This window comes from Zootoca vivipara, chromosome 6 (genome assembly GCF_965207765.1).
Source record: "Zootoca vivipara chromosome 6, rZooViv2.hap1.1, whole genome shotgun sequence".
Classification (NCBI taxonomy): Eukaryota; Metazoa; Chordata; class Lepidosauria; order Squamata; family Lacertidae; genus Zootoca; species Zootoca vivipara.
The window spans coordinates 54,883,058-54,908,194 of NC_142589.1; the positions used below are offsets into that span (position 1 = coordinate 54,883,058).

General features: G+C 49.5%; 1 protein-coding gene across 1 annotated transcript; it reads right to left on the minus strand.

Annotated features, from left to right (window-relative positions):
* Nucleotides 1–1,067: 1,067 nt before the first annotated feature.
* On the minus strand, nucleotides 1,068–23,509 carry TRIT1 (tRNA isopentenyltransferase 1). The gene is made up of 11 exons (XM_088672231.1): nucleotides 23,069–23,509; nucleotides 15,949–16,091; nucleotides 13,843–13,939; nucleotides 11,845–11,999; nucleotides 9,070–9,212; nucleotides 8,481–8,592; nucleotides 8,004–8,116; nucleotides 7,388–7,465; nucleotides 5,754–5,863; nucleotides 4,147–4,273; nucleotides 1,068–2,186 (listed from the first exon to the last, which is right to left on the minus strand). Exons 1-11 carry the CDS (start codon nucleotides 23,195–23,197, stop codon nucleotides 2,014–2,016), a joined length of 1,380 nt encoding a protein of 459 aa, XP_088528357.1. The 5' UTR covers nucleotides 23,198–23,509; the 3' UTR covers nucleotides 1,068–2,013.
* Between the last annotated feature and the right edge of the window lie 1,628 nt (nucleotides 23,510–25,137).

Below are 25,137 nucleotides of genomic sequence, written 5' to 3' on the forward strand. Positions count from 1 at the left end.
TTGCACAGTTCATGGCACTTCTTTCTTAAAGGCACCCCGAATCTGCCCCCTTTCTGGGCCAGGCCTTGCCTGGGCACAGAGTCAGCTCTGGTCTTTGGTCTGGGCACAAACAGGCTTCCTATTTCACACAGCTTTGTCCTGCTGAGGCACAGCTGCTTGCCTAAACTACCCTCACCAGGCCACTGTGCCAGCCTTGACACAGCACTGCTCTGCAAAGCAACGGGCTCCCTGCATCCCCACAGACCTACAACTCTCTCCCTCCCTCCCAGTCCCCGGGTGGAAGCCTCCTTGAAACAAAGCCTGCTCCCAAGAGGGCAGTTCTCCTTTCTCAACCCCATTAAGCATTTCTCCAGCAGCCACAGGAAGGCCAAAACCTTTCAAAGCAGTGATCTCCAAAGTGGGCAGTACTGCCCCCTGGGTGGGGGATTCCCTGGGGGGCACTGAGGCAAAGGGGCGGCAGGGGGGTGGTGCTGGAGGTGGGAATGACTATCAGAATTTGAAAAGCTAGTATCACTCGATCAAGTTCATTGCTTTTGTTGAACTAATTAAACCAAATAGGGTTTTTCCAGCTGGAACTTACCGGAACTCAGTTCCGGCACCTCTCAGGTTGCCAAACGGAACAAGGAAGGCATTCATGGTGAGTTCTGGCACCTCTTTTTCTAGAAAACTGGGGGGGCACTGGGGATGAGTTTATCGAACCACAGCAGCAGTGGCCCAAAAAAGTTTGGGACCCATGGTTTTTAAAGCTAGAAAAACCCACATAGGGGGAATCCTATCACAGGCTGAGATTTATCTCCCTTTGCAGTCAGAGGGTTTGGAGGAGAGGGCCAGAAGAAGAGGACTGCATTTTAAAGTTGCAGATACAGGTGGACCAAGCAATGCTCATCAGTCCACCCGGAACCCAGTCCAGATACTAGCCAAGACCCGCAACAGGGTATTCAGATGTCAGACCCAAACATAAAACACCCTCTAAAATCTGCACACACTTGAGGGGAGGAACATCATCAGCTGTGTAAGCTTCCATCCATGGAAAATCCTGAGTAGTACCAAGAAAACCCTTCAAAAAATCATCCAAAAAAGGGTCTGTTTATGTGTTCAACTTGCACGAGGAGATGAACAGAGGAAAGTGATGGGCCGTCCCCACCCCCAAAAAGTATTTTGTAGTTACTTAGGAAAGCTGTTCCAACATGCAATGCTACAAAAATACAACTACATGAGAAATACACAATGACTACAGAAGCTTGTAGCTATGCTTGTGTTTGTTTCAGCTCATGGGGGCACATTCAAACCCTTTAAGTCAGCCTTTGCCAACCTGGTGTCCTCCAGGTGTTGTTGGACCACAACTCCCATGAGCCGCAACCAGCATGGCCAATAACCAAGGATGATGGGTGCTGGAGTCAAGCTACATCTGGAGGGAGAACAAGTTAGCAGCACGTTACTGGGGAACCTTGCCTTATGGCAGGCATCCCCAGACTTCGGCCCTCCAGATGTTTTGGACTACAATTGCCATCATCCTTGACCACTGGTCCTGTTAGCTAGGGATCATGGGAGTTGTAGGCCAAAACTACTGGAGGGCCGCAGTTTGGGAATGCCTGCCTTATGGTGACATTTCCCTGTTAAAAACAGATGGAACAAAATTAGAGAAGGTGAAGCAGCTTAAAACGCTCGGGGATGTTTTGCAGCAGACCGTTTCCTCGCATCTCTTCTTCCTCTGTTCCCCAAGAGGATGCTCAGTGGATCTTTGCAGACACGCTGGTCCAATAATAGAAAGTCACTGTATTGGAATGTTTAAAAATATAGCCTTTATATTTTTAAATTAAAAAAAAAGTCAAGAGGTAGAGCAGCACACTGGCATTCATGCCTGGATCAACTCAATTATTTGCATCAAATGGAACTGTCCGTCTCTGGAGAAAGGCGACTCGGCATTTTTTAGATGAGAAATCCTTGATGAGAGTAGGATCCTGCCTCCTGGGCCAGCGTTCCCACCAACAACCTGCCTCCCAAATACGGGGTCTACATTTCACAGGCTTCCACGCTCCCGTCCCGCTTCTCCTGGCTCTCCTTCCCACCAGTCGTGGCACTTTCATCATGGCACGTTGTGGAAAGGGGATCTGAGGCCAGGTGTCGCTGCTGTTGCTGTTGCTGTTGCTTCTGGTGGAAACGGTGGCCTTTGGATTTTATGTGCTCTGCCAACACAAGTTAACAGGAGATCATTTTGGAAACAAAACCATGAACAGTGCTGCTTTTCTAAATAACATCGCAAAAATAATAACAACACAATACTGTTTATTATAAACACACCCTCGTTCCGCACACCTGAATGTGTTTTGTACCTGTCATGGTGGAAACTACAGATAAATCGGTGTGGTCCGAATGTCTCTTATTCAAATCCTCCAGGCAAAGTGCTAACCAGAAGTTCCATCCTCTATTTCAATTCTATTCTAAATCTATGATCGTGTGGATGTACTGGGCACTCTCCAATAAAGGTCAATCACAATCTTGGCCTGGTCTACACATCTGCCACAGGTAGGTCTGAGATAACAGAGGAATCCTGAGCTAACAGTCCCACTGCAGGAATCGTATTTTTGAATGCTCTCCAACCTAAAACACACACACACACACACACACACACAAACACACACAAAACTCCTTGCAAGAAGAAAACTGGCACAGAACAAAGAGGCCTGCGGTTGTAGTCTGTCTTTACTTGCAGGAAAGTTTTTTTGTTTTTGTTTTAACATGGGGCAGCATTCAAGAATGGCATTCTCTACCTGAAGAGTTAGGTGATTCTTGAGAGAGTCACTTCAGACTGCATACTCAATCTGAGACTGTAAATGCCAGGATTCCACCACTTCCACCTACTGCCTCAGACAAGCATAGGCAAACTCGGCCCTCCAGATGTTTTGAGACTATAATTCCCATCATCCCTGACCACGGTACTGTTAGCTAGGGGTGATGGGAGTTGTAGTCCCAAAACATCCGGAGGGCCGAGTTTGCCTATGCCTGACCTCAGTGGTTTATCAGCTCTAGGCTGGCCTACGAACAGGCATGGAAATAAGGTAGTAGAATCCTGGGCTGGTAGAGGGATTGTAAAACAGCAGGTGGGGAGGACATTTCTAGATGGTTTTCACTTTCGGAAATGATCCCTGCAAATAAAGGTAGAAATGTTCTAACACAGCCAGTTCTCATCTCATGAGCCAGTTTTCTTCTTGTAGAGAGGCATGTATTTAAATCTTTTAAAAAAGAGGGTTCTTTAAAAGAACCATGATTTGAAGTGATAGATGCCATCAAATCACTACCAAGCCAGTTGGATGCATATGCAAACCACAACAGACTCCCATTTAAAAATAAATCATTCAGACATTACCTTCAAAACAAGCCTTTGGCTTCTTTGCTGCACTTTTTTTAAAAAAAACTTTCAACTCTTCCATAAAGCTGCATCCATAATGGACTGAATTACAGAAAGCTTTCCAGATGTTTTAGACTACCACTCCCATCAGCCCCAGCATCACATAACCCTGCTGGCTGAGGCTGATGGGAATCGTAGTCCAAAATGCCTGGAGAAGGCCAAGCTCAGACAAGAAAATCCAAGCGCATCCCTTTCACCTTCAATGGCCAGCTTCCTGCTGTTCTAAGCAGGTGGAAGTAGCTTCATCCTGGAGAAATGCTAATTTCTCTCCCCGTACCCCCGCATTTAATACAGAAACAGATCACTCCTGCCTTGCATGCGATTGCTGGGTTCAAGATCCCTTTGCCCAAGGAGGCAACTGCTTTTACAGCTACAGTAGTGGAAAGTTGGGGGGGGGCGAGGGGGGGCGAGGAGGGGGAGCGGAAGATGGGAGAGGAGGATAAAATGACAGATGGAGGCTCCTGGAAGGGTTTATGATTCTCCCCACCCCCTTGTAAAGTGGTTCTTTTATAAGAATGCTGTAAACAGCCCTCCAGGAGCTGATCACTCCGGCAGGCAGGAAGTGGTTGAGGAAATTTTGGGGGCAGGGGGGAGGGGAGCAGGGAGCAGGGCTTTGTTCCAGGGAACTGGGAGAGCTTTGTTCCTTTTTCTCCCTCCCCATTCCCACCCCATCCCCATCCCCCGGGCACGATTTCCACCTCCCCCCCCCCAAACCTCCTGCAAGCGCAATCCTTCACCTTTCCACTCTCTGTCCCCGATGATGACTCTGTTGCACAGCTCACACATGTGCCGCCTCCGCTTGCCCTCCTGGGCTTCACCTGCCTCGTCCGCCATCGTGATGGGCTCGGCCGGTGGCTGCCGCCCCTTGCGAAGAAATGACATTTTAGACCAGTGGTTGCCAACCGTCCCCTCGGACTCATCCCCAGCTGCCCCCTACCCTGCCCTTTAAAAAGCATTGCTCAGAATAGCGGTTTGTACAACCCACTAAGGAACGAAACCACAAGGTAAAATAGAAAACAGGAACCATTTGATGGTTAATGGACTTGGTCCCCTGATACTAGCTTTTCAAAGCCTAATAGTCATTTACACCCCTTGCCTCTTAGCCTCTTAGCACCCCATCTAGAGAATCCCACAACCCCCCAGGAGGTGGTGCCATCTACTTTGGGAACCACTGGCTTAGAATAGTCCAGCAAAAGAAGAGGGTGACAGAGGGGCTGCCCCTCCATTCCTTAAAAGGCAAGCGGGCCCCTGGCCTCAGAACTTAAGCAAGCCAGGCCTCTTCCCACCCTGTGAAGCATCCCCACAATTCAGTTCCAGGTATGGGGAGAGATGGTCAGTGGCACTCATTACAGGTAAACTAAACTGGACTCTGCAGGAGCTCGAGGCCTCACTCTCTTCTTTAGCAAAATGCCAAGCTGGATATGTGTGGAGAGAGAGAGAGAGAGAGAGGAACCCTTGAAGGCACTCAAGATGCCACAGGTTTCCTTTGCCTTCCTGGTGCTACATTGCACAGATGCCCTGTGGAGTCCCTGTGGGCCAAGGGACTTGACACCCAGGGCCAAGAGGTGATGCTGCCCCTGGTGATCCTATCTTTTGCCTGTAGCCTGTTTATTTTCCCTATAGAACAGAATGGAGCCAGAAGCCGGCTACTATCTGCACTGCCTCCCTGCAGCCCCAGCCTGAATGGTATCCCTTGGTCACATTAAGGTGTGACAACCCCTGGACAACTGCTTTCAATTTACTTGCAAATTTATGTACCCTCATATAAAATGGGCAAATGCATGTTTCAAGTCACATAATAAACTGCCTTATCCAGAGTCAGACCATTGGTCAACCAGCTCAAAATCGTCTAGACTGGCAGTCACTCTTCAGGATTTCAGACAAGGGTCTCTAGAAGTACCACTACGAATTGAACCCAGCACCCGGGACCTTGTGCGAGACATGCTGCTGAACTGAATGGAAACAGTAGCCAGAGCGCTACCAAAGTCAGCATAATGTGGAAGTGGGCGATTGCCACAGTCACAAAAGAGGAAACTTCTTGAAAATGAGAGAACTGGTAAAAAGGAAGCTGAAACGGAAGGCCAAAAGGGTCAAATCTCTGCAGAACACTTGGGGGTGATTAAAAAAAAAAATACAATCAGAGCTCATCTAGGATGCATCTGCCAGCTGCCGGTTCTCATCTTGGAAAAATCCATATAGGTGAAGGAGGAAGCCAGACAGAATGTCACCAGCTAGTAATTTTCTTTCTTTGCTTAGCAGAAAAAAGCATTGAGTCTCTGCTGATACGAAAAAGGGTCCTCCACTTTTTTATATGCTGCTTCTAGCTCCCCTGCCTACCAGGTACCTGGACAAAGCTCTCCACGATCTGCACTGCAGGTTCCAGCACTTTCTCCTCCCACTGAGAGAGGTCTGAGACTTCCAAGCCATAGACAGGGGGCACATTTTGGCCGGGCCCTAGAGAGACCAAAGTAAGAAATGAGGGGGGCGGAGGCAGCAGTGAGGGTCAGCACACCCCATTTGCCAGTGTGGTAGAGGACCATTTGCTCCCACCCCTGCCTGGAATAAAAGCAGACGGCTGAGCAACAGAGAGGACAACTTCACATTATTCCTTTAAGGGACCTTCATAAGCTCAAGGAAAGGAGAGTGGTCAAGCATCTTTTGGAAGGGGGGAAACCACCACATAGGTACCAAGGGCCCCACCCACCGCTGAAGTCTGGCCCTTGGAATGTTGCCCAGAAGAGAAAAGGATCCCCCAGCACCCCAATTTAAAGCAAGGTGCAAACCACTGGGCCTTCTTCCATGAGATCTAGAAACTTGTTCTTTTAAAAACAACTTCTGCTGTAGGCATTCCAAAACCTGCATCAAATTCGTGCCAGGGTGTGGCAGCCCACCCCACTCCCCACTTCCTCCATCTCCTGCAGGATGCCTCCAGCCAAAAACTCCTCCTGGTTTCCCCCCTCCAGCTCCTGCCCTTCTGAGGTCCAACCGCCAGCCAGCTGGGCAAGCTCAGTGGCACCAGATGAGACAAAAGGCTTCCCAAGTGCCAAATCCTAAGCAGGTGATGCCTCTTAATGCCATGACCACAAAAACCACCAACCCAGGGAGCACCTGTCGGCTTTTTGGCTGGAGAGGGAGCGCGGGCTGCGCTGCACCTGTGCTGGGAAAAGACTGGGCCATCGACCCAAAGCCTCTTCTTGTTCCTCCTCCCTTCTTGGGTTTCTTCAGGGCTCCTCCCACCCCTGCCCCCCTTCACCTTGCCTTGCAAACCTCCCAAGAACCTTTCAACAAGTGCTCGGCTCCCAGCTGTCAATCTTGGCTCTCCTCCAAGCCTGGAGCAAAGGGAGGGAAGTCCGGTTGGCTCCCAGCCAGAGGAGGCTGTGCAGCTAGCCAGGAAGGAGCCAATCAGATCGGGAAGGGCAGCTGTCTCCCCCCCCCAACCCGGTCTTTCACTCCAGGATGATTCAATTGGGGGGGGGGGGAGAACGACACAGTGTGTGTTGGGGAGGGGTGTCTGCATAGGGTCCCAACACATTTCTCTCTCTGCCTGGCCAGTGACTGACAGGGAACAAGCTGCTTCACAATTCATACTCAGCTAACAATTCACAGGCCAAAGTATGGCCTCAGGCCCCGCCTGCATAGGGAGAGCCAGGGAAATGGATCAGATCAAAGGCGAGGCTGCAATCAGAAAGGAAAGCCACACCCTCTTGAGTAGGTTGTGGGTGAGGGCCATGACACTTTGAGGAGAAGGCACTCTGCACATGCTCAAAGGAACAGCAGATTTTCACAAAACTGGGCACTGGCAGTTTTTGAGGCAAGGGCAGAGGAATCCTGGTGAGCACTGGCCCCAACGAAGAGCCAAGGGAAGAGGGGGAAATGCAAAGACTTCAAGGAGGCAGAAACAGGAAATGGAAGGCGGGGGGAGCAGCCGACAGAGAGCAAAATGGGGGGAAAGAATGGAGGCAGGAAAGAAGGACTTACGTCTCAGGAAGCGGTTCCGGACCCATTTGTTCTGCTTCCGGGCGTACCTTTTGGTCACTATCTTCAGGGCCTGGATTCCTAAAATCATAAAAAGGGGAGAGGTCACAGAGGACAAGGACCCTGGACAGGGAGCAAGCCTGGGAAAGGGGACGTGCTCACATATTGCAAGAACTGATGCCCCAAGGGGGCAAAGGACAGATCCTTCTCAGCAAGACCAAAGGAAGCACCCTCCCACAAAGAGTCTGAAACTGCAAGGCAGCGTTTACACTGCAAATTCAAACCAGCTTCAAAACAGCCCAGCTGCCAGCCACTTCCTTCAAAGAATTTTTGCCCATGTTGCACAGGTGCTGGGAATTCTTTTCTAGAGGTCCAATTATTTTTCTCTGATTTTTTCTCAGTGACCTAGATGGGCCAAGGGTCTGACCTGGTATAAAACAGTTCTCTACAGATGCAAAGTGGGGTTTTCAAAAGCAGTGGAACGTTTTTTCCATCCACAATACGTAAATCCAAAATGTATGGCTGTGAAACCCAAAACTTGCTGGCCAAATATTGAAAAACATTGCCCATGTCTTCCCTGCAGCAAGAGCAGCCCCTTTCCTGCCAGCCCGGTCCCCACCTTGGTTCAGGAGCTGCTGGCTCATCTCCTCCGAGCACTTGCCCTCTGCAATCAGGAACTGGTGGAATTCCTTGAAGCCGATGGACTGGAAAATGCCGTGCTGATAATCCTGGCTGAGGCAGAAGAAGGGGGGAAAACAGGCAGGTCAGCCTGTTCTCCACCTGCAAAACACCACAAGCCCCTCTGTGCACTGGGGGCTGAGATCCAGGCCGGCCAGTCCATCAGGCGACAGGCACACCCGTTCCAGCCATTATGAGCCATGCACAAGGTGCATTTCAGATCAAGTCGCAGCACTTCAGAAGAAGAAAACCGCTGCATGGGTGCTTGGTGCTCTCTGCCACACACACACACACACACCCCGGCATCCTGCAACAACACAGAGTCCCAGCCTCTGACCTCTATCCCCATCCTGGGTGGATGAATGCCAGGACAGGAAGTGGCAAGGCGGGGTGTGGGAGGAGATGAGAAGAAACTCACCTGTTCTCATCTACCCTCTCCTGGTTATATCGCTGGTGGAAGTTCCGCAGCTCTGCCAGCAGCCCAGCCTCCAGCATCGCATCCACCCGCTGGTCCAGCCGTTCTTCTAGAACTGATGAACACCCAGAAGGTTAAGGATGCAGCCACACAAAGCCCCCCCCCCACAGAACAGGTTGGGAAATATGGCTCTGGATGCCACGAGCAAAGTCAGGTCACACATGGCACCAAGCCACATCATCCACCTGATCTCAGAGGGTGAGAAGGAAGCAGCATTGCTATTTCCTCCATTCATTCTCTGGAATAATTGGTTGGTTTGGAATTTACTGGGGGCTGGGGAAGTGGCCCACCTCTCCAACCCCTGAAATGGACCAGGTAATTTTTAAAAAAGCATACTATGTAAAAGCCTAGAATATTCACATTTTGCATGCAGATTAAGTGGGCCTTGTAAAAGGATCAGAAAAGCAACATTTTCACCACTGCCCAGCTCAGAGAAAGCATGTGGGGGTAAGGGTGGAGGACAGATGTAGGCAAAGCAGGAAGAAATACTCAGTCGAAGGGCTGTGGCCTTTAGTCCCTCCCTCTTTTTTACCTGCCTGCTCTGCATGTAGCCAGAGGATGCAAGGGTTGGGGTACTTCAGGGGGCCGCTCAGCGGCCCTCCTCCTTCTTCCTGCTGCTGCTGCTGCAGTAGCTCGCTGTGGGGGATGCCCGTTTTTTCAAACACTTGCAAACTCCTGCAGGTGAGAAAGACAGGCGGGCAGGTTGAATGGGCAGAAGAGCATTTGGCCTCCCTCCCTCAAGCTTCACGCCTGGTGTGGGACAGGCATGGCTGCCTTGGACAGGAATGCCATGAGGCAGAAATCCCCACCCCACCCCTCCGGCACAAGTGAGATGCTTTTGAACGTGCAAAAATCTTATCTTTGGAGCATTCCTTTCCTGTTGGCCACAGCCAATCCTGACAATTGCTAAGACAAACCAGGTCTGGGGAAACCTGCAGGCCTTTGTGGGTTGTGGGACTCCAATTCCCATCAGCCCCAGCCAGCATGGCCACTGAACAGGGATGATGGGAACTGCAGGCAGCAACAGCAGGGGGTGGGAGCGGCACAAATCCCCCCCCTGCTGGCTTAATGTGGGAACCCAGGGGGAAACGCTGAGGCCCTTGCAGATGTTGCTGGCATGCAGCTTCCATGTGCTCTGACCAGCGACCATGCTAGCCAGAGATGACAGGAGCTGAAGTCCAGCCACATCTGGAGGGCATCAAGTGCTCAACAGCTGGGAAGAAGGAAGCTAGCTGAGCAGGCCACTGTGGGCCCCAGGAATCCACAAGGCACCCAAGAGGCATTCAGCATCTCTCAAAGATGCAAACTCCTTTGCTGGAGAAGGGCAGGCAGCACCTTTCAGCTGAGGAGCAGCTCAGCTCCGTTCTCCTTCTGGGCTCACATGACTGCCTTCCTCTCAGACAGGCAGCACAGCACACAAGTCAGGGGGGTGCTTTTTGGAGCTGTTGCAATGGAGAACACTGCTACCCCTGAAGGCAGCTTGGTTAACAAGTGTTCATGCAACAGGACTCACATAAAAAACAACAACAGGTATTACCATGAACAGCAAGACCGCCAAGGAAGGCAGTCCAATGTGACACAAGCCCCAAGGAGCCCACACAGAAACTGCTGCCAGAGGCCAGCAGGCCAGTAACATGATATCTCAATCTGCCGGATGCTGCTGCTTTCCCCCACCCCCCAATGTAGGGAGCAGAACAGCCAGCCAGCTTTTTGTGAAGTCACCAGAGATGCCTTTAACGGCTACGGTGAAATTCCCAGAGTTTGTGTCGATGTTGATATTAGCTCCTAGTTCCCAGCTGGGCAAAAGCTAAGTGTTGGGCCCAGACATGAAGATGAGTGAAGCACCTTGCCTTTAATAATAATTATTGTTATTATTTAATTAACATACTGTCCTTCATCTGAATATCTCAGGGCAGCTCACAGGATAGGCTGCACAGCCTCCTGATGGTGGGTGATGTGGGTGTGTGACGTTTGGAGTGAGCACAGGGTGCAAAATCTTCTCCACGTTCCCTGATCCTAAAGTGTTGCCTATTGCACAAGACAGAGAGGGTGTGTGCTCTGGCATCTCACAGGGGACAGTCTCCAGGGGATGGCCTAGCCCTAACGTAGGGTAGCTCAAGGCTCATTTGGGATATGCATGTAAACTTCCGTTCCTTAACCCAGGCTGTTGTAATAAAAAAGGAACTGGGAACAAAGAAGTGACTCCGGCCTCATGCGTAAAACAGCCCCAGTCCTTGATTCTGTGCTCAGTTTGTAAGGCAAGAGGAAGGCAGCTCCACCCCGCTCTCCCAATTTCTCAGGAGAAAATCATCCCCAGCAACCAGCCAGCCAAGAAGTCCCGGGGCTATGCAGGACGGCTCTGGCTCAGCCCCATCCCAGACACACCCCTGATCCATGTGAACGGGGTGGGTGTCTCTCTGCCTGGCTCCCAGGCAGGGCACGGCAGGGCAGGTTTGGCTAAGGCAGCAAGCTGAGGCTCGTCGCTGCTCCATTTCCCACAGAGCTGCGGCACGCAGTCCAGCCGGTAAGGTGGCTTTCTCTCTTGCTGAAGTGAAAAGCATCAGCCAACACCAGCAGAGGAGCAGAGCAGCTGGGGGGGGGGCGTGAGAAGGGGGGGTGCAGCGGCTGCTTTGCAGTGCATGGAACAAAAAGGCAGGAGGGGAGGGGAAGCAGTTCACCTCCAGGGCAGCCTGCTTGAAGCCCTGGAGGGAGGAGGCTCTGCAACCAGGGAAGGAAGAACTGACTGTAAAAAAAGAAAGCGCATTCACTCTACGCCAGGCAGGAAGAGGGCAGAACCCCACAGCTGGCTTTGTGGTCACGGCTGTTGCAGGCAGGGAGAGTGGAGCTGGGATTCCCACTTAGGTTCAGCCCCAGAGCCTGTAAAGGAGAGGAGATACATATGGCAGAGTGTGCAACTCTCTGGTTTTTTGCACACCAAGGGATTAACACAAAGCATATAATTGCTGCAGGCTTACGTGGCATGATGAATAAGATACGTGGTTAAAATGGCTATTAATAGCAACAAGAAAACAGAGCCTCCATGCTCAGAGGCAGTGTACCTGGGAATAAGAGATGCTGGGGGAAAGCATCAGTGGAGGGCAAGGGCTTCCCAGAGGCCTTTACTGACCAGTTTCTGGAACAGAATGCTAAACAGACCTTTGGGTATCATCAGGCAGTCCTTTCCTTATGGTACATTCTTACAGAAAGCTGTGCCCGTTAGTCACCCTTTTGCACTGACCACAGGTGACCAGGTGAAGGGGGTAACAAAGTCTGCCTGGCAACTGGGCCTACAGCTGGAGAAACAGACCTGGCCATCTTGCGCTTATCGTGAGGGTGCAGTTTGGCTGCCATTCTGGGGTCCACCTGGCTCAATCGGCGATGGAGCTCTTCGCCATCCAGTTTCTCCAGCTCCATTTTCTGATCCATAGTCCCCTCTGCAGAGCCTGAACTCCTGGCCACCTCCTGCAAGGTTATAAACCATGTTCACCAAAGTCACACTTCTGAACATCACTACAGAATCAGGTAACCTGCAGCTTGCAAGGGGGGCCAGGAGGGGGCAGCTGACCCAAAAGGAAAGGGCCCTTCCTTACACCCACCTAAGGGATTAGCAGGCTGTCCTGCTAAAGGGCCAATGGCTGGTCAAAAGGGGCCAACCAGAGCCAGTTGCAGTGGTGAGAGAATTTCACCAGCATGGGATGGTTTCCAAGGTTGCTCCTACTGTGCTTTTTTGGTTTTAAAAAAATGTTTAGGGGTATTCTCATTTTCCTACTCATACTGAAATACTGCGCCTCAATGAGGCCAAACTTAGATTCACAAAATGTTTAGGGGTATGCGTACCCCTGCGTCTCCCCCAGAAAAAAAGCACTGGTCCTACTCAGGACAGACCGGTGAAGTTAACGGACACGACTAACTCAAGTTGATTGTTAGCATATAAAGTTGGTATGCAATAGCAGAAGTTAACTTGAGTGAAATGAATCCTTACTCGGAGCACACCTTTATAATTGAAAGGCATTCAAAAGGAGACTTGGTATGAAAAAAGAATGCTTAGTTTATTCAAGGAAGGACTACAGAACTCTTTCCTAACTAACTAGGGAGAAACAAATAAGCCCTACTTGCTCCTTTGTTCTCAGAAAATACATCCAAGATGACCTCATGCCTCAAGGTCCAGAGGAAGTGTGAGCAGGAGGAGGAAGTTGTAAACAGGATGCAACCTAAGATTATGAGTCTAAACTTTAAAGGGCAGAGAGGTCAACATAGAGGTTAAAGGTATATGGATAGTCTGGGAATCTGGAGGTCCCATGCTCTATCTGTTTAAATACCATGCAAACACCTTTCTACAAGCTGAGTTGCACCCAACATGAATTTCAATCGGAACATAAGACGCTGCCTTATACTGAGTCAGACCTTTGGTCCATCTAGCTCAGTATCACCTACCCTGACTGGCAGTGGTTCTCCAGGATTTTGGGCAGGACTCTCTCCCAAACCTACTGGAGGTGCCCAGGATTGAACCTGGGACCTTCTGCTTGCAAGGCAGACTCTCTACCACTGAGCTATGGTCCTTCCCCAGTGGGTCTGCTCTGAGTAGGACTTAAATGAATACCACTCATGGCATTGCAAAATACATGGAGCTGTCAAAAATGTCTTTGTGACTTGGAAGCTTGCAATCTCTTCTTGTCACAGAAATTGAGCAACAGGCTCACAAAGGAGCTTAACATCAGCAATCAGAAGGTATTATGAACAGTTGAATGAATAATGAACATTTGATTGGCTCACAAGCAAATGAACAAAGCGTTTCTATAAGATAGAAGAATCTGGGGTAAAACTTGCATTGGAGGAGAATGAACTGCAGCATCAGTATTTTGATATTCTGCAGTCACAGAATTCTTCAAGAATTCAAGAAAATGGGTGGATTTTGCAAATAATTCTGTAATAGCAGATTTTATAGGACCTGGGGGCATGCTACGAAAATAAAACTGAACGGGTAAGAACTCCCATCAAGAGGCCACAGCATGCTGCTGACAGAATGCCCTGCAAAAAGGTGCTTGTGGAATAAATGGTTCAAGCAAGTAAGCCAAATATCTGAGAGGCAAAGGACACAGTGAAAATCCTCTCTTGTCCCAAATGTGCTGCTCAGTGAGGCCCCAAAGAGTGGACCAGAAGCCCTTCTAAAAAGGGATAATTTTACTGAGCACACTTCCATCCATACTATCAGACACCCCTCATCTTATTGAAAAAGCCGCTGCTGCTGTTGCTGGATGCCGCATCAACCCCTGAACCTAGCGCTAGCAGAAAATGCCACAAATACCTTGGTGTCAATCAGAATCTTCCAGAGCAGGGACTCAATGTAATAGTTGGTCCCTCCAACCACAATGGGGATCTTCTTGCAAGCGAAGATGTCTTCAATGTAGGCCATTGAGGATTACAAGCGAGAATGGCAAGGAACAACCCCAGGAAAAACAAGTGAGGCATTTAACAAGGGGAAAAGGCAGCCCTGAGGACAATTGGGCAATTTGCCTTGCCCTCGAGGGCCGCCCTGAAAGCAGAGGCTATGAGCTACGCTGTATCTCTGAGCTGCAGGCATTGAACATTCCTAGCAACAGAGCATGGCAGATTCCTGACAACTAAAGTCACACTTTGTCTTTGAGCCCTCTCCTCATCACACAGGCCAGTGAGTCTCTCTGTTCTCCCCGCATTCAGTGCAGCTGCCTTCGTCGTCCTCAGCTGCTCATGGTACTTGCTGGCACCCTTGTGCCAGCCTCTGCATCTCTAAAAACGATGCCGGTTTTGCATGGGCCTAAGAACATAAGAAGAGCCCTGCAGGATCAGGTCAATGGCCCACCTAGTCCTGCATCCTGCTCTCATGGTGGCCAATCAGATGCCCCAATGGGAAGCACCCAAGCAGGACCTGAGCACAAGAGCCCTCTCCCCTCCTGTGTTTTCCCAGCAAGTGGTATTCAGAACAGTGCAGGCAGAGCAGAGTCTGTACCCTCAGCAAGACTGGGACAAGAACAACAGGCAGTTGAAGCTGGAAGCATAGCTGCCAAGTTATCCCTTTTTTACAGGGATTTTCCCTTATGCTGAATAGGCTTCCTCGTGAGAAAAGCGAAAACTTGGCAGCTATGGCTGGAAGTGCACAGCACAACTGTGTACTCATGTGAATAAAAGGGGTGGAGTGGGCAGGGGCGTAGGAAGGGTCGGGTTGGTGGGGGTGGATCGCCCCGGGTGCCCTCACTAAGGGGGGTGACATTCGGCGTGCTGCCCGCCAGTGACTCCCAAGCCTACCCCGAGCCCTCAGGGTAAGGGGGGGGAGCTGCGCTGCTTTGCCAGTGGCATTCCCCCCTTCCCTTTGACAGCTTGGGGGAGGCTTGGGAGTCGTGGGCAGGCGGCGCGCTGAATGTCTGCCATTATATCCTCTTAATTTCCTCTGTTATCTCCAATATTTCCTGCCAAAGAGTTCTAACCTTAGGGCAGGTCCAAAATACATGTATAATACCTGTTCCCATATTTCACAATCTTCCACAATTATGCTGTTGTAAACTCTACTTCTTCAGGAGAGCAGGTACAAGATATCACCTGAAGGGCATTTCGTGGGCATTTTCCTTCAATGTGATTGAGATAACATTTTTTTGCATTCTTCTTATATAACCAGGTCCATTCCTTCTTAGTAACTGAATCATTCTTGCCATCCTTCTTCAAATTTAAAGTCAGTCTGGTCTAGATTTAGTAATATTTCATGCCATCCGACGGAGATTCCTCTACTACTAAAGGCATGCATTAAATGCTTGTCATTTTCCAAACTTCTTTTTTAAGTGCTCAATTACCGTAGTATTTCTTAATTAGTGTTAATTTCTATTTGTAAGTATTAGAATATGCAGATTTCATCTCCCAGAACTTCCTGGTCATGTAATTTTGGCATTCTCTCTCCATAAATTTCCCAGCTGGTCTAGACCAGAAACAAAGCATGACTCATGATCTCTTGGTATTTGCATTATAAAAGATCAAGGTCAGTGGTGACTTAGGCTGACTTAGTTCACTTTTCAATTTGTACCAGACAGTATATACTGATGGTTAGATCTTTCTACAACCTCCTTCCTACTAGATCCTGCTTCCTGCCACAAATAGTTCATCAAAGGCCTTTCTGCCTCCTCTGCTGACTTCCCTGGTTCACAGAATCCTAACAAGAATCCACTAGGAAGGGCACAGACAGACTACAGTATTTGCTGCCCATCTCAGCTGGAAATGAACATTTTCCAGCTTTTTCCTTCTCTTACATCCATTATCAGCTCCTCACATCTTATCGTTCCCCAATTCCACTTGCCTGCTCCAAGGCAGATGATACCCCCTAGTTGCTGTCCTGTACTACAACCCAGATGCCACACACCCAAGAAAGACACTCTCCCCATGAAAGGATATGAGGGCCGTGGCCTTGTTGCGGAAGTCTATCACGGTGTAGTTAGTGACCAAGGGGTCCACAAAGCTGATCATGTGATGCCTGCACAGCCGCTGCTCCTGAGGAGAGGCTTTGTTGGTGATGATGTCTAGGCCTTGGTACACCTGACAGAGGGAGAAAAAGAGACAGGCAGACTTTCACACTCACTTCGGGCTTAGTTTTATAGATAAAATAAGATCCCCCCGTTTTGTTTTATACTGGTTTCAATGCATATGTTTGCTTGCTTATTGTAAGCTGCTTTTGTTAAAAAAAGGAAAAAGAAGTGAATAATAAGTTTAAAAAATTAATTACTGTACTTTTCCGTGTATAAGGCTTTTTTTTAAATTAAAAAATCATGTTCAAAATTAGGGGTCGTCTTAAACATGGATTGTGGGGACATGGGATTGGTTGCTGCTGCGAGTTGGAGATTGTTATTGGTGGCTGCAGCAAGGGCTGTTGTTGATTGGCTGTCGCTACGGCAATTGGGCAGGCAATCTGCTCTGCCCCCCACAAAAAAAAAACCTCTACAACCCTGCACACCCCTCCCACCAAAAAGCTCAACAATTCTGGGCAATCCTGCCCCAAAAAGCTCAACAACTTTGGGGAATCTCTCCCCACCCCATTTTCTTAATTTTAAATTTCCAAAAATAGGGGGCATGTTATACACAGAAAAGTATGGTAAATAGTTCTCACAGAAGGGGTGGTCAACTGCTGTTTGGACCATCCCACTGCAGAGCTGCAGGTCATCCAGGGCGGAAGGCTCCCAGATACAAAACATCCCTTTCACAGGAAACCAGCACGTCAGGAAGAAGGAAGCCAGCCCCCTGACTTGCTGTTTCTCAGTAGGCAGGTGCGTGGAGTTGGAGGTCAATGACTGGGGAGGTGTACGTTGCAAGGGGGGGTAACGTGCATGTACCTAAAGAGGAGCATTTCTGCATGTGAAATCTGAAGTGGCACAGCCCAGATGCAGGTTATGACTTGTGAACCAGACTTCATATGTGAGTAAGACTTCAGCGTCTTTGGGATGTTTCTGATGCTCCTGGACAGGATGGACTGTGGTCCACTGGAAGGAAGGAAGGAAGGAAGGAGAAGGAAGGAAGGAAGGAAGGAAGGAAGGAAGGAAGGAAGGAAGGAAGGAAGGAAGGAAGGAAGGAAGGAAGGAAAGGGCTGGGTTCCTAGGGGAGCACAGCACACACTTACAGAAGGTGGCAGCAGGTCACTTGCCTACACCTCTAAAATAAAATAATAATAAGTGATAGGCAATGGACCTCCCAACAGCTGCAAGCCATGATTGCTTATTTTTTTTAAATATATTTTTATTAATTTTCCAATTAAAACCAATTATATCACATTCATTATTTCAAATTATACACATATATATATCAATCAAACCGAATGTTATGCCAAATCGTCTAAAGAATTTTTTATTTGGGTTCCCATGCTTCAGGAAATTGGGGATTCCTCGCAACCGTCCACTGCCGTCTTTTTTCTAAAGTTCAAATCGTCCTCCAAGTTCATAATAATCCAGATCTTCCCCTTACAGTCACATAGATGTTTTCCACTTTCAACCGATTGTTTCCCAGCTGCTGAGATAAATATCAAACAAGGTTTCACAAATGTTCTTTCTCCTGTGTGGGTTAATCAGTCCAGCCTCCCCATAAATCTTCTTAGTCTGGAGCTCCCTGTTGCGTCGAAGCAGCGCCATCTTAAAAAGCTCAAATCACTTTCGTTTTCTCTCATAGCCATGAAGATTAACGATCTTTATAAAATTTACAGCTTTTCCAGGCAGAAGACCCAAACATCAAACCATAAACTCTTGGTAAATTAATGGATCTCCTTGCCCTATAGCTGAACTTAGCTTCAGGTCGCTGCTCCAATTCAAAGTGCGTCACAGCTCATAAATCCTCCGAACGCGTCCAGGACTCCTTCCGTCCGACTAGGGGGGGGGCTTTTCTCATCGGCAACTCCACATCTTTAAAAAATATGCTCAGTAACAACAGTTTATAAAGTTCAACTCACACAGTCTTTTGCTTCTCTTTCACTCCAAACAAGCCAGGACATCGCGTCTGGGAAGGTACGAAGTAACTCATATGAAGAAAAATAAAAAAAAACTCAATTCCCTTATCGCTCCGTCCCCATCAATCCTTCTTCCAGATGATATACAGCCTTTAACTCCTCTCCCTCAGCAGCATAAATTTCTCAGCAGTAAACAGCGCTTCTTCCCCTCCTTCTGAAGTATGTCCATAGATTTAAGCCTAATTATCTTCTTTAACCATGGAAATCCCCGCCATGCAGATTAGCGTCCGGGAGTCCTGGCCCTCGTAAGTGCTTTTCAGCCCAAGCTCCCCCCACTCCAAAAACAGTCGGAGTGGGTCTGGGGGCATCGCGGGCCAGCAGCCCCTCTCCGTAACCCCCGGAGAGGGTAGGGGGTTGCCATTTACTCCCCTAGCAACCGCCAAATTCCTTACGAAGGTCAGAGGGATGGAAAACAGGTCCGCCATTCCTGCCGGCGGAAACCGGAACCCTGCAAGCCATGATTGCAATGTTGCATCTTCACTGTTGGAGGCAGTATATCTCTGTATACCAGCTGCTGGGAGTCAGAAGTGGGGAAAGCACAGCTGCAGTCACCTAGCTGGCCACCATGCAAACAGGATGCTGGACTAGAGGAGCTCCCTTTGCCTTGATCCAGCAGCCAGGCACTTCTTGTGTTCTTATGCCCAAAACCCTTGAGAGCTACTGGCAGTCAGGGAAGATAACACTGGGCCGTAAAATGGGGGAAACGGTCCGGAGGCATCCGGGGTGGCAAGAAAGGAAGGCAAAGTGGCAGGAAGTGCTAGGAGAAAAACCATCACCTATGGTCTAATTCTGGGATGAGAAACCCCTGGGTCCTTCCAGATGTTGTTGGACTCCAACTCCCATCATCCCTGGCCATGGGGTACACAGGCTGGGGTCTGAGCTGTTTGCAAGCAGGCAGGGAAGCTCTGCAGGCTGAGAAACCAGAGAGGAAGAAAGAAGCAAGCTTGTTTTCTGCTGCTCCAGAGGGTAGGACCTGAACCCATGGATTCAAATCACAAGAAAGGAGATCCCTTCCTAAACATTAAGAAGAACTTTCTGGCAGTAAGAGCTGTCCAGCAGTGGAACTGACACCCTCAAAAGTTGGCGGACGATCCTTCACTGGAGGGTTGGATAGCCATCTGTCAGGGATGCTTTTGTTGTGAATCCTGCACCGCAGGAGGTTTGACTCACTAGAAACTATGAAATGCCCAAAGCCACATTTCCTCTGTGAAATCTGTGTCTGCAGAGGTCTCTTGACATCACAAGTGGCGGATGCACCAACACTGGAGACAATCACAGCACAAGCTGCAAGACTTGGCACTGCTGCTCATGATGAGTTTACATGTGCCCTAATGACCCAGTGCTTCAACACAGCACAGCTTGCCCGGGTCAGTCTGCTCTGCTTAAGACCCAAAGTTCACCATTCGGGCAACACGGCTCTCCCTTTCTCCCTCTGACCATGTCAAAACAGCATCTTCTTGGGTGCTTGGTGGGGCAGACCCAGAAAAAGAGGCATGTGTTTGATCTGGAGTTGAGTCTGCAGACAGAGCCACAAGCCACACAGATGAGCAGGCAGGCACCCCAAACCCACAATTGTTTTCACAATCTCTTTCTGGTGCAATTAACTGAGACCTGGTATTCTCCCCTACAATGTCTGAGGGTGTGCCCTAGAAATAGTCGCAAGCCTCAGAACACAGCAAACAAAAACATGGCGATCCTGAGCATGTATAGAGTCTCTCACCATTAAGGAACTGCAACTAAGTTGTGCTTATCTGAGCTTGGGAGTGCCATTGTGGGTCAGGGTCTGTCAGAGAGCTTGGTGTCCTACCACTCTCACTGTGGTGATCAAACAGGTACAGTTAGCTGGGAGAGGAATGGGGGAAAGCAAAGGCAAGCAAGAAGGCACCTCTGGGCAGCCAGGCACAGCAAAGCAAAGAAAGGGAGAGCCACTTCAGAGGGCTGACAGCCCCTTTCGGAAAAGGCTTTACATTCTCGCAGCAGATTAGAGGCCCTTATAATAGAACCTAATAAGGCAGGCTTACTTTTAAGCCGCTATTTGTGCATGTCATCAGGGCAAGCCAATAGGCATTTCGTGTACAAGGCAGCCAGGAGTTTGAGCTCCCAAACATCAGCAATAAGAGGACAATGTGGGAGGGGGAGGAATGATGCTGGAGATGTAGGGGTGGGGGATAAATGCAAACTGAATGGGGGATAAATGCAAATGCTATTCAGTTTGCATTTGAAGCTGAATCCAGCAAATTTGCACTTTCCGAAACAACATGAGAACCGAAATGCAGCCCTCCATCAAAATTTGCTCTTATTCCAATTTTGCAATGTAGTTCACTAAAGAATGTTTACAAAAATGCATGTAGTGCATGCATGTACTAGGGGAAAGTGCATAAAAATGGATATATCCGTGAAAAGAATGCACTGCATTAGGAGGATTTGCGTTTGTTCCAAGAAATCCACACTAAAATACCCAATACTTTTTACAAATTGCTGCAGCAATATGGGGAACTGAATTCATGACTGGAATAACGAGAAATTGAGAGAACCAACATTGACAGAACCTTCCATCTCTATTGAAGAGACAGTTTTATTATGCTCATTCTGGGTCCAGACTATGTCCAAGATTGGCACAACCCCACACCCTGTGTACATTTTGAGCTCCCCACTTTTATCAGCTAAGAAACAGTTGTTAACCAGAATTTAGTCTGAAGAAGGATTCAGCTACAGGAGACTCCCTAGGACAGGAAGGGAGGAAACTGCATGAGGTTTAAGTAGCCCCCAGTTGTGCCCTGGGCACCACACTGGGGCAGCCCCATCGTGTTCAGAGAGCTTGCCATTTATGTTAGGCAAGTAAAACAAGCAAGGGAAAAGGGATTCATTGATAAATTACAAAAGATTTTGGGGAACAGCTGCTCCTGTTTCATCACTGTTGTCGTGTTCGTGACCCCTTCACTCCCCATCTACCCTGGCTGAAAGAGAAGTTGGCAAGGACAAGCCAGCCAGCTCTCTGCCACACCCACCAAGGCAGTTCTTCCAAAGAGCACCATTGTCCCACCGACAGGCCTTTGCCCCAGCATTCATTCCCACCAACACAGATCTCTTTAGTGCTATAGTCCCTGAAACTGGCCTTGCACAAAGGGCTCCGGTGCCACTGGCAGGGCACAACGAGCAGCATCTGCCAGGGCTGCTCTGAGAGGTCCCCGGAGAAAAATGCAAGTCAGAAGGAGCCTCCACAGGAAACCCAGCCAAGCACATGATGTGCAAAGGGTGCCTGTCCATTCATGATGTGGGTGTCAGAGCTGAGAACAGGGTGAGGCCTCCCTTGTGTGGGGCAGGCTTGTGCTCTGCTGGGTAACTTCAAGGCTCCCAGGGAAGGGGGCAGATATGGCTAGCACACAGGATGGTTTCTGCAATTTACAGGGTGTGTTTTCCTGCAGGACGTGAATACATTATCAGAGCAAAACAAAGTAAATGAGAGGAAGAAAACTTAAAGCAGACTTAGCACTCTCTTTTTCCTGACCTATCCTGGCTTTGCTTCTCCTCCACTACCACCTGCCTCTCTGCCATTGCATGACCCTCTTCTAACAAACTAAGAGCCGATTTTTTTCTAGAGGTGACCATGTTTTTGTTATTTGTGTGGAAGGAGTGAGGACTTTTTTTATCATTTTCTGCATCACCTGTAAAGGAAACTCAGCAGCAAGTTTGGCGGGCACAGGGGGAGTATCAGGGTCATGGAGGGTTTTTTTGGTGTGTGCGCAGATGAGAGCATAGCGCAGGCACCCCCAAACTGCGGCCCTCCAGATGTTTTGGCCTACAACTCCCATGATCCCTAGCTAGCAGGACCAGTGGCCAGGGAAGATGGGAGTTGTAGTCCAAAACATCTGGAGGGCCAAAGTTTGGGGGTGAATGGCATAGTGAGTTGGAAGACAATAGAATAGTGATCAGGGGCAGAGTTAGTGTGCTGAGCCTCACTGCCCTCCCCACCCCCAAAATGTTTACTTTGCCCTAACTGCAATGCCTGAAGGTTCATGGTTACAGTCTCTATCTCAGTGGACAAAAACTGTCTAATGGAAATTATAAATTAGCAGAGAGATCAACTTTGATATTTTAAGGTTGCAGATATGCAAATTTCACCTGACCATCTTGAACTGTTACCAGATGCTCCAGCTTACAGACAACATCATGTACAAGGTAGGGATGGGGAACCTTACCCTTACCCCATTACTGACAGACATAAATGTAAAAGGAGAAGGCAAAACTATGGAAGTGCAAAGAACTGAAGAAGAGTTTACTGTCTTAGTCCACCCTTGCACAAATCCACAGCCCAGCCCTAAGGCTCACCAGCTCGTGTGTGTCAAAAGCCAGAGTAAAGAGGTGTGTCTTCAGCATCCTTTGGAAGCTGTATAATGAAGGTGCCAGACCTCTGGATGATTGGAAGCTGCTCTTAATCAATACAGTCAGTCTAACGTCTCTAGGAAGGGAGTTTCAAAGTCACAGAGCAGCCACCGAGAAGGATCATTCCCCATCAAACAAGACTGAGAGAAGGGCCTCTGGAAAAAATCGCAGAGGCCGGGCAGGTTTGTGCCCTGTCGGCATGTGATACTGGGGGCACAGGTCACCAGTGCCCCAAATTCCCTACTATGACAACTCTTTACCTCTTCAGCCCAACTTAATATGCAGGTGCTGCTTGGCATTACTAGCCAGTGCAGGCCTTCACATTCCATGCAGGCTCAGAAGCACTATCTCCATTAGTACACACGACAGATAGAAAGATAATTAAAAATTTATCTATCTGTCATATCATCCCTTCAGCCAAGGATCGCAATGCTGCTGACCCAGGGTTGAGTCCTCCTGGCACAGAAAAGAGGTTCCGAGGCTAAGCCCTGCCTCCCCTCTTCCCTTGCCGTCAGAGGCGCTTCCTTCTTGCTGGCCCGGCTGTCGCGAGCAATGAGCTCTGCACGCGCTTGCTGGTCCCCTCGCCTCCCAATTGGTACCAGGCAGGGACGGGGTCTCCTTCCCTCTGTTGCTCCCTCCCTACCTGCATGGAGTCGGCGCTGATGATCTCCCCGCCGAGGCGGCGGCCCAGCTGCAGCGCCAGGCGGGATTTGCCGGTGCCCGTCGCGCCCAGGATCACCACCAGGGGCAGCGGCCGCGCGGCAGACGCCATTGCGGCTGGCGGGCGAGCGAGGCGGGCGGCTAATTCGCCATGCGCTGGAAGGCCTCAGCCGCTTGGCAGTAGCCGGAGGAGAAGGAGGAAGCAGGCCGCGAGGAGGCGGGGCCGCGGCCGAGGGGGCCGGGACGCCCGCCTGCCGGGCCCCAACCAGCTGCTGTCTGTGCCTTCGCCGTGCCCGCCTCCCTTGCGTGCAGAGAGCATCCGCGGCCATCGCCGCTGACCCGCTGGTCCTGCCGAGGGGAGCAGGAAGATCTGGAGGGCCGCGCATGTGCGTCGCCCGCCGTAAAGCAACAAAACCGGGCCCTCCCTTTGCAAAAAAAAAAAAAAAGTACTCTGCACATTCCCAGCGTCCAGGGCGCCGCTTCTCTGATAGTCTGCAGCAGAACAAGTGTCGAGGCTAACGGGCTGTTTATTTCAGGGTTTCCCCAACTTGGGTCTCAAGACTACAATTCCCATAATTCCTGACCACAGGTCCTGCTATCTGAGGATGATAGGACTTGCAGTCCAAAAACAGCTGGTCATCCAAGTTTGGGAACCCCTTGTTTATTGCATTTTTCAAATCCCACCTTTTTCTCAGAGGCATAGCTGCCAAGTTTTCCCTTTTCTCGCAAGGAAGCCTATTCAGCATAAGGGAAAATCCCATAAAAAAAGGGATAACTTGGCAGCTATGCTCAGAGGAGGCAGTAAATGAAGCCACGGGTGCTGGAGGGTGAAGAGCGCTCTTGTGCTTGGCTCCTGCTTGCGGGCTTCCCATTGAGGCATCTTGGGCACTGTGAGAACAGGATGCTGGCCATTGTGGGCCTTCTTTGGCTTGATTCAGCCCACTGTTCTGATGTACTTAGGCTCAAGGTGATGCACATAGTTCCACTGCCCCAAGGTCACCCAAGGAGCCTCAGGGCTGAGTGGGGATTTGAACCCTGATCTCCCAAGTCCTAGCCTGACATTCTAACCATCAATCCACACCAGCTCTCCTCTCAGATGCATTAATGGGGGGGGGGAGTTAACACCCTTTGCAAAGGAAGGATTCACTGTGACTACAGTATCCTGCTCTGAGCAGGGGGTGGGCTGGGTGAGCTTCAGGACACCCTTAAACTCTTTATCATTGTCTACAGATGATATTGGTTGCCAGTTGGCTATTTGTAACATAGAATGGCACCTCCTGTTGAATGATGGCTTCATTTGCATGGACTCCATTTGTCTGTTCCGATGAACAAGCAAATCTGGGCTCAGTCCAACTGTGCCATGGACAGGCATGCAGAGGTGAAGCTGGAACGAATTGCAGGATAGGAAACCTTACCAATATTGTCTAAATAATATGCCTGTTAAGGCTGTGGCCCTTAAAACCTGTGATTTCCCAGCATTTTGGCACTTGAGTGGATATGAAAAGCTCATAACATGCTAAGCCAGGATGAGGAACCTGTGGTCCTCTGGGGGTCCCTGAATCCCATCAATCCCAGCCAACATGGCCAATAGCTAGGAATGAGGGGAGCTGTCATCCAAGAACATCTGGAGGGTCACAGCTTTGATGTAGTGCAGGGTTTCCCAAACTTGGGTCTCTAGCTGTTGTTGGGACTACAACTCCCATCATCCCTAGCTAGCATGGATGATAGGAATTGTAGTCCAAAGAGCTAGAGCAAACACCCCCAAACTTCGGCCCTCCAGATGTTTCGGACTACAATTCCCATCATCCCTGACCACTGGTCCTGTTAGCTAAGGATCATGGGAGTTGTAGGCCAAAACATCTGGAGGGCCACAGTTTGGGGGTGCCTGAGCTAGAGACTAAAGTTTGGGAAACCTTGATAATCGTTAAGAGTCTTGGACTGTGATCTGGGGGGCCAGAGTTTGGATCCCCACTCAGCCATGAAGCTTGTTGCATGATATTGGAACAGTCGCTCACTTTCAGCCTAACCTACCTCACAGGTTTGTTGTGAGGA

What these genes read in the sequence shown, in the direction of transcription:
- TRIT1 (XM_088672231.1), bottom strand. Translation starts at nt 23,197, where the DNA reads ATGGCGTCTGCCGCGCGGCCGCTGCCCCTGGTGGTGATCCTGGGCGCG. An exon ending in AACAAGGCCACGGCCCTCAT is followed by an intron (nt 13,940 to 15,948) that starts ATCCTTTCATGG and finishes AATGGCCTACAT; the next exon opens with TGAAGACATCTTCGCTTGCA. An exon ending in GATAAGCGCAAGATGGCCAG is followed by an intron (nt 9,213 to 11,844) that starts GTCTGTTTCTCC and finishes TCTCACCTGCAG; the next exon opens with GAGTTTGCAAGTGTTTGAAA.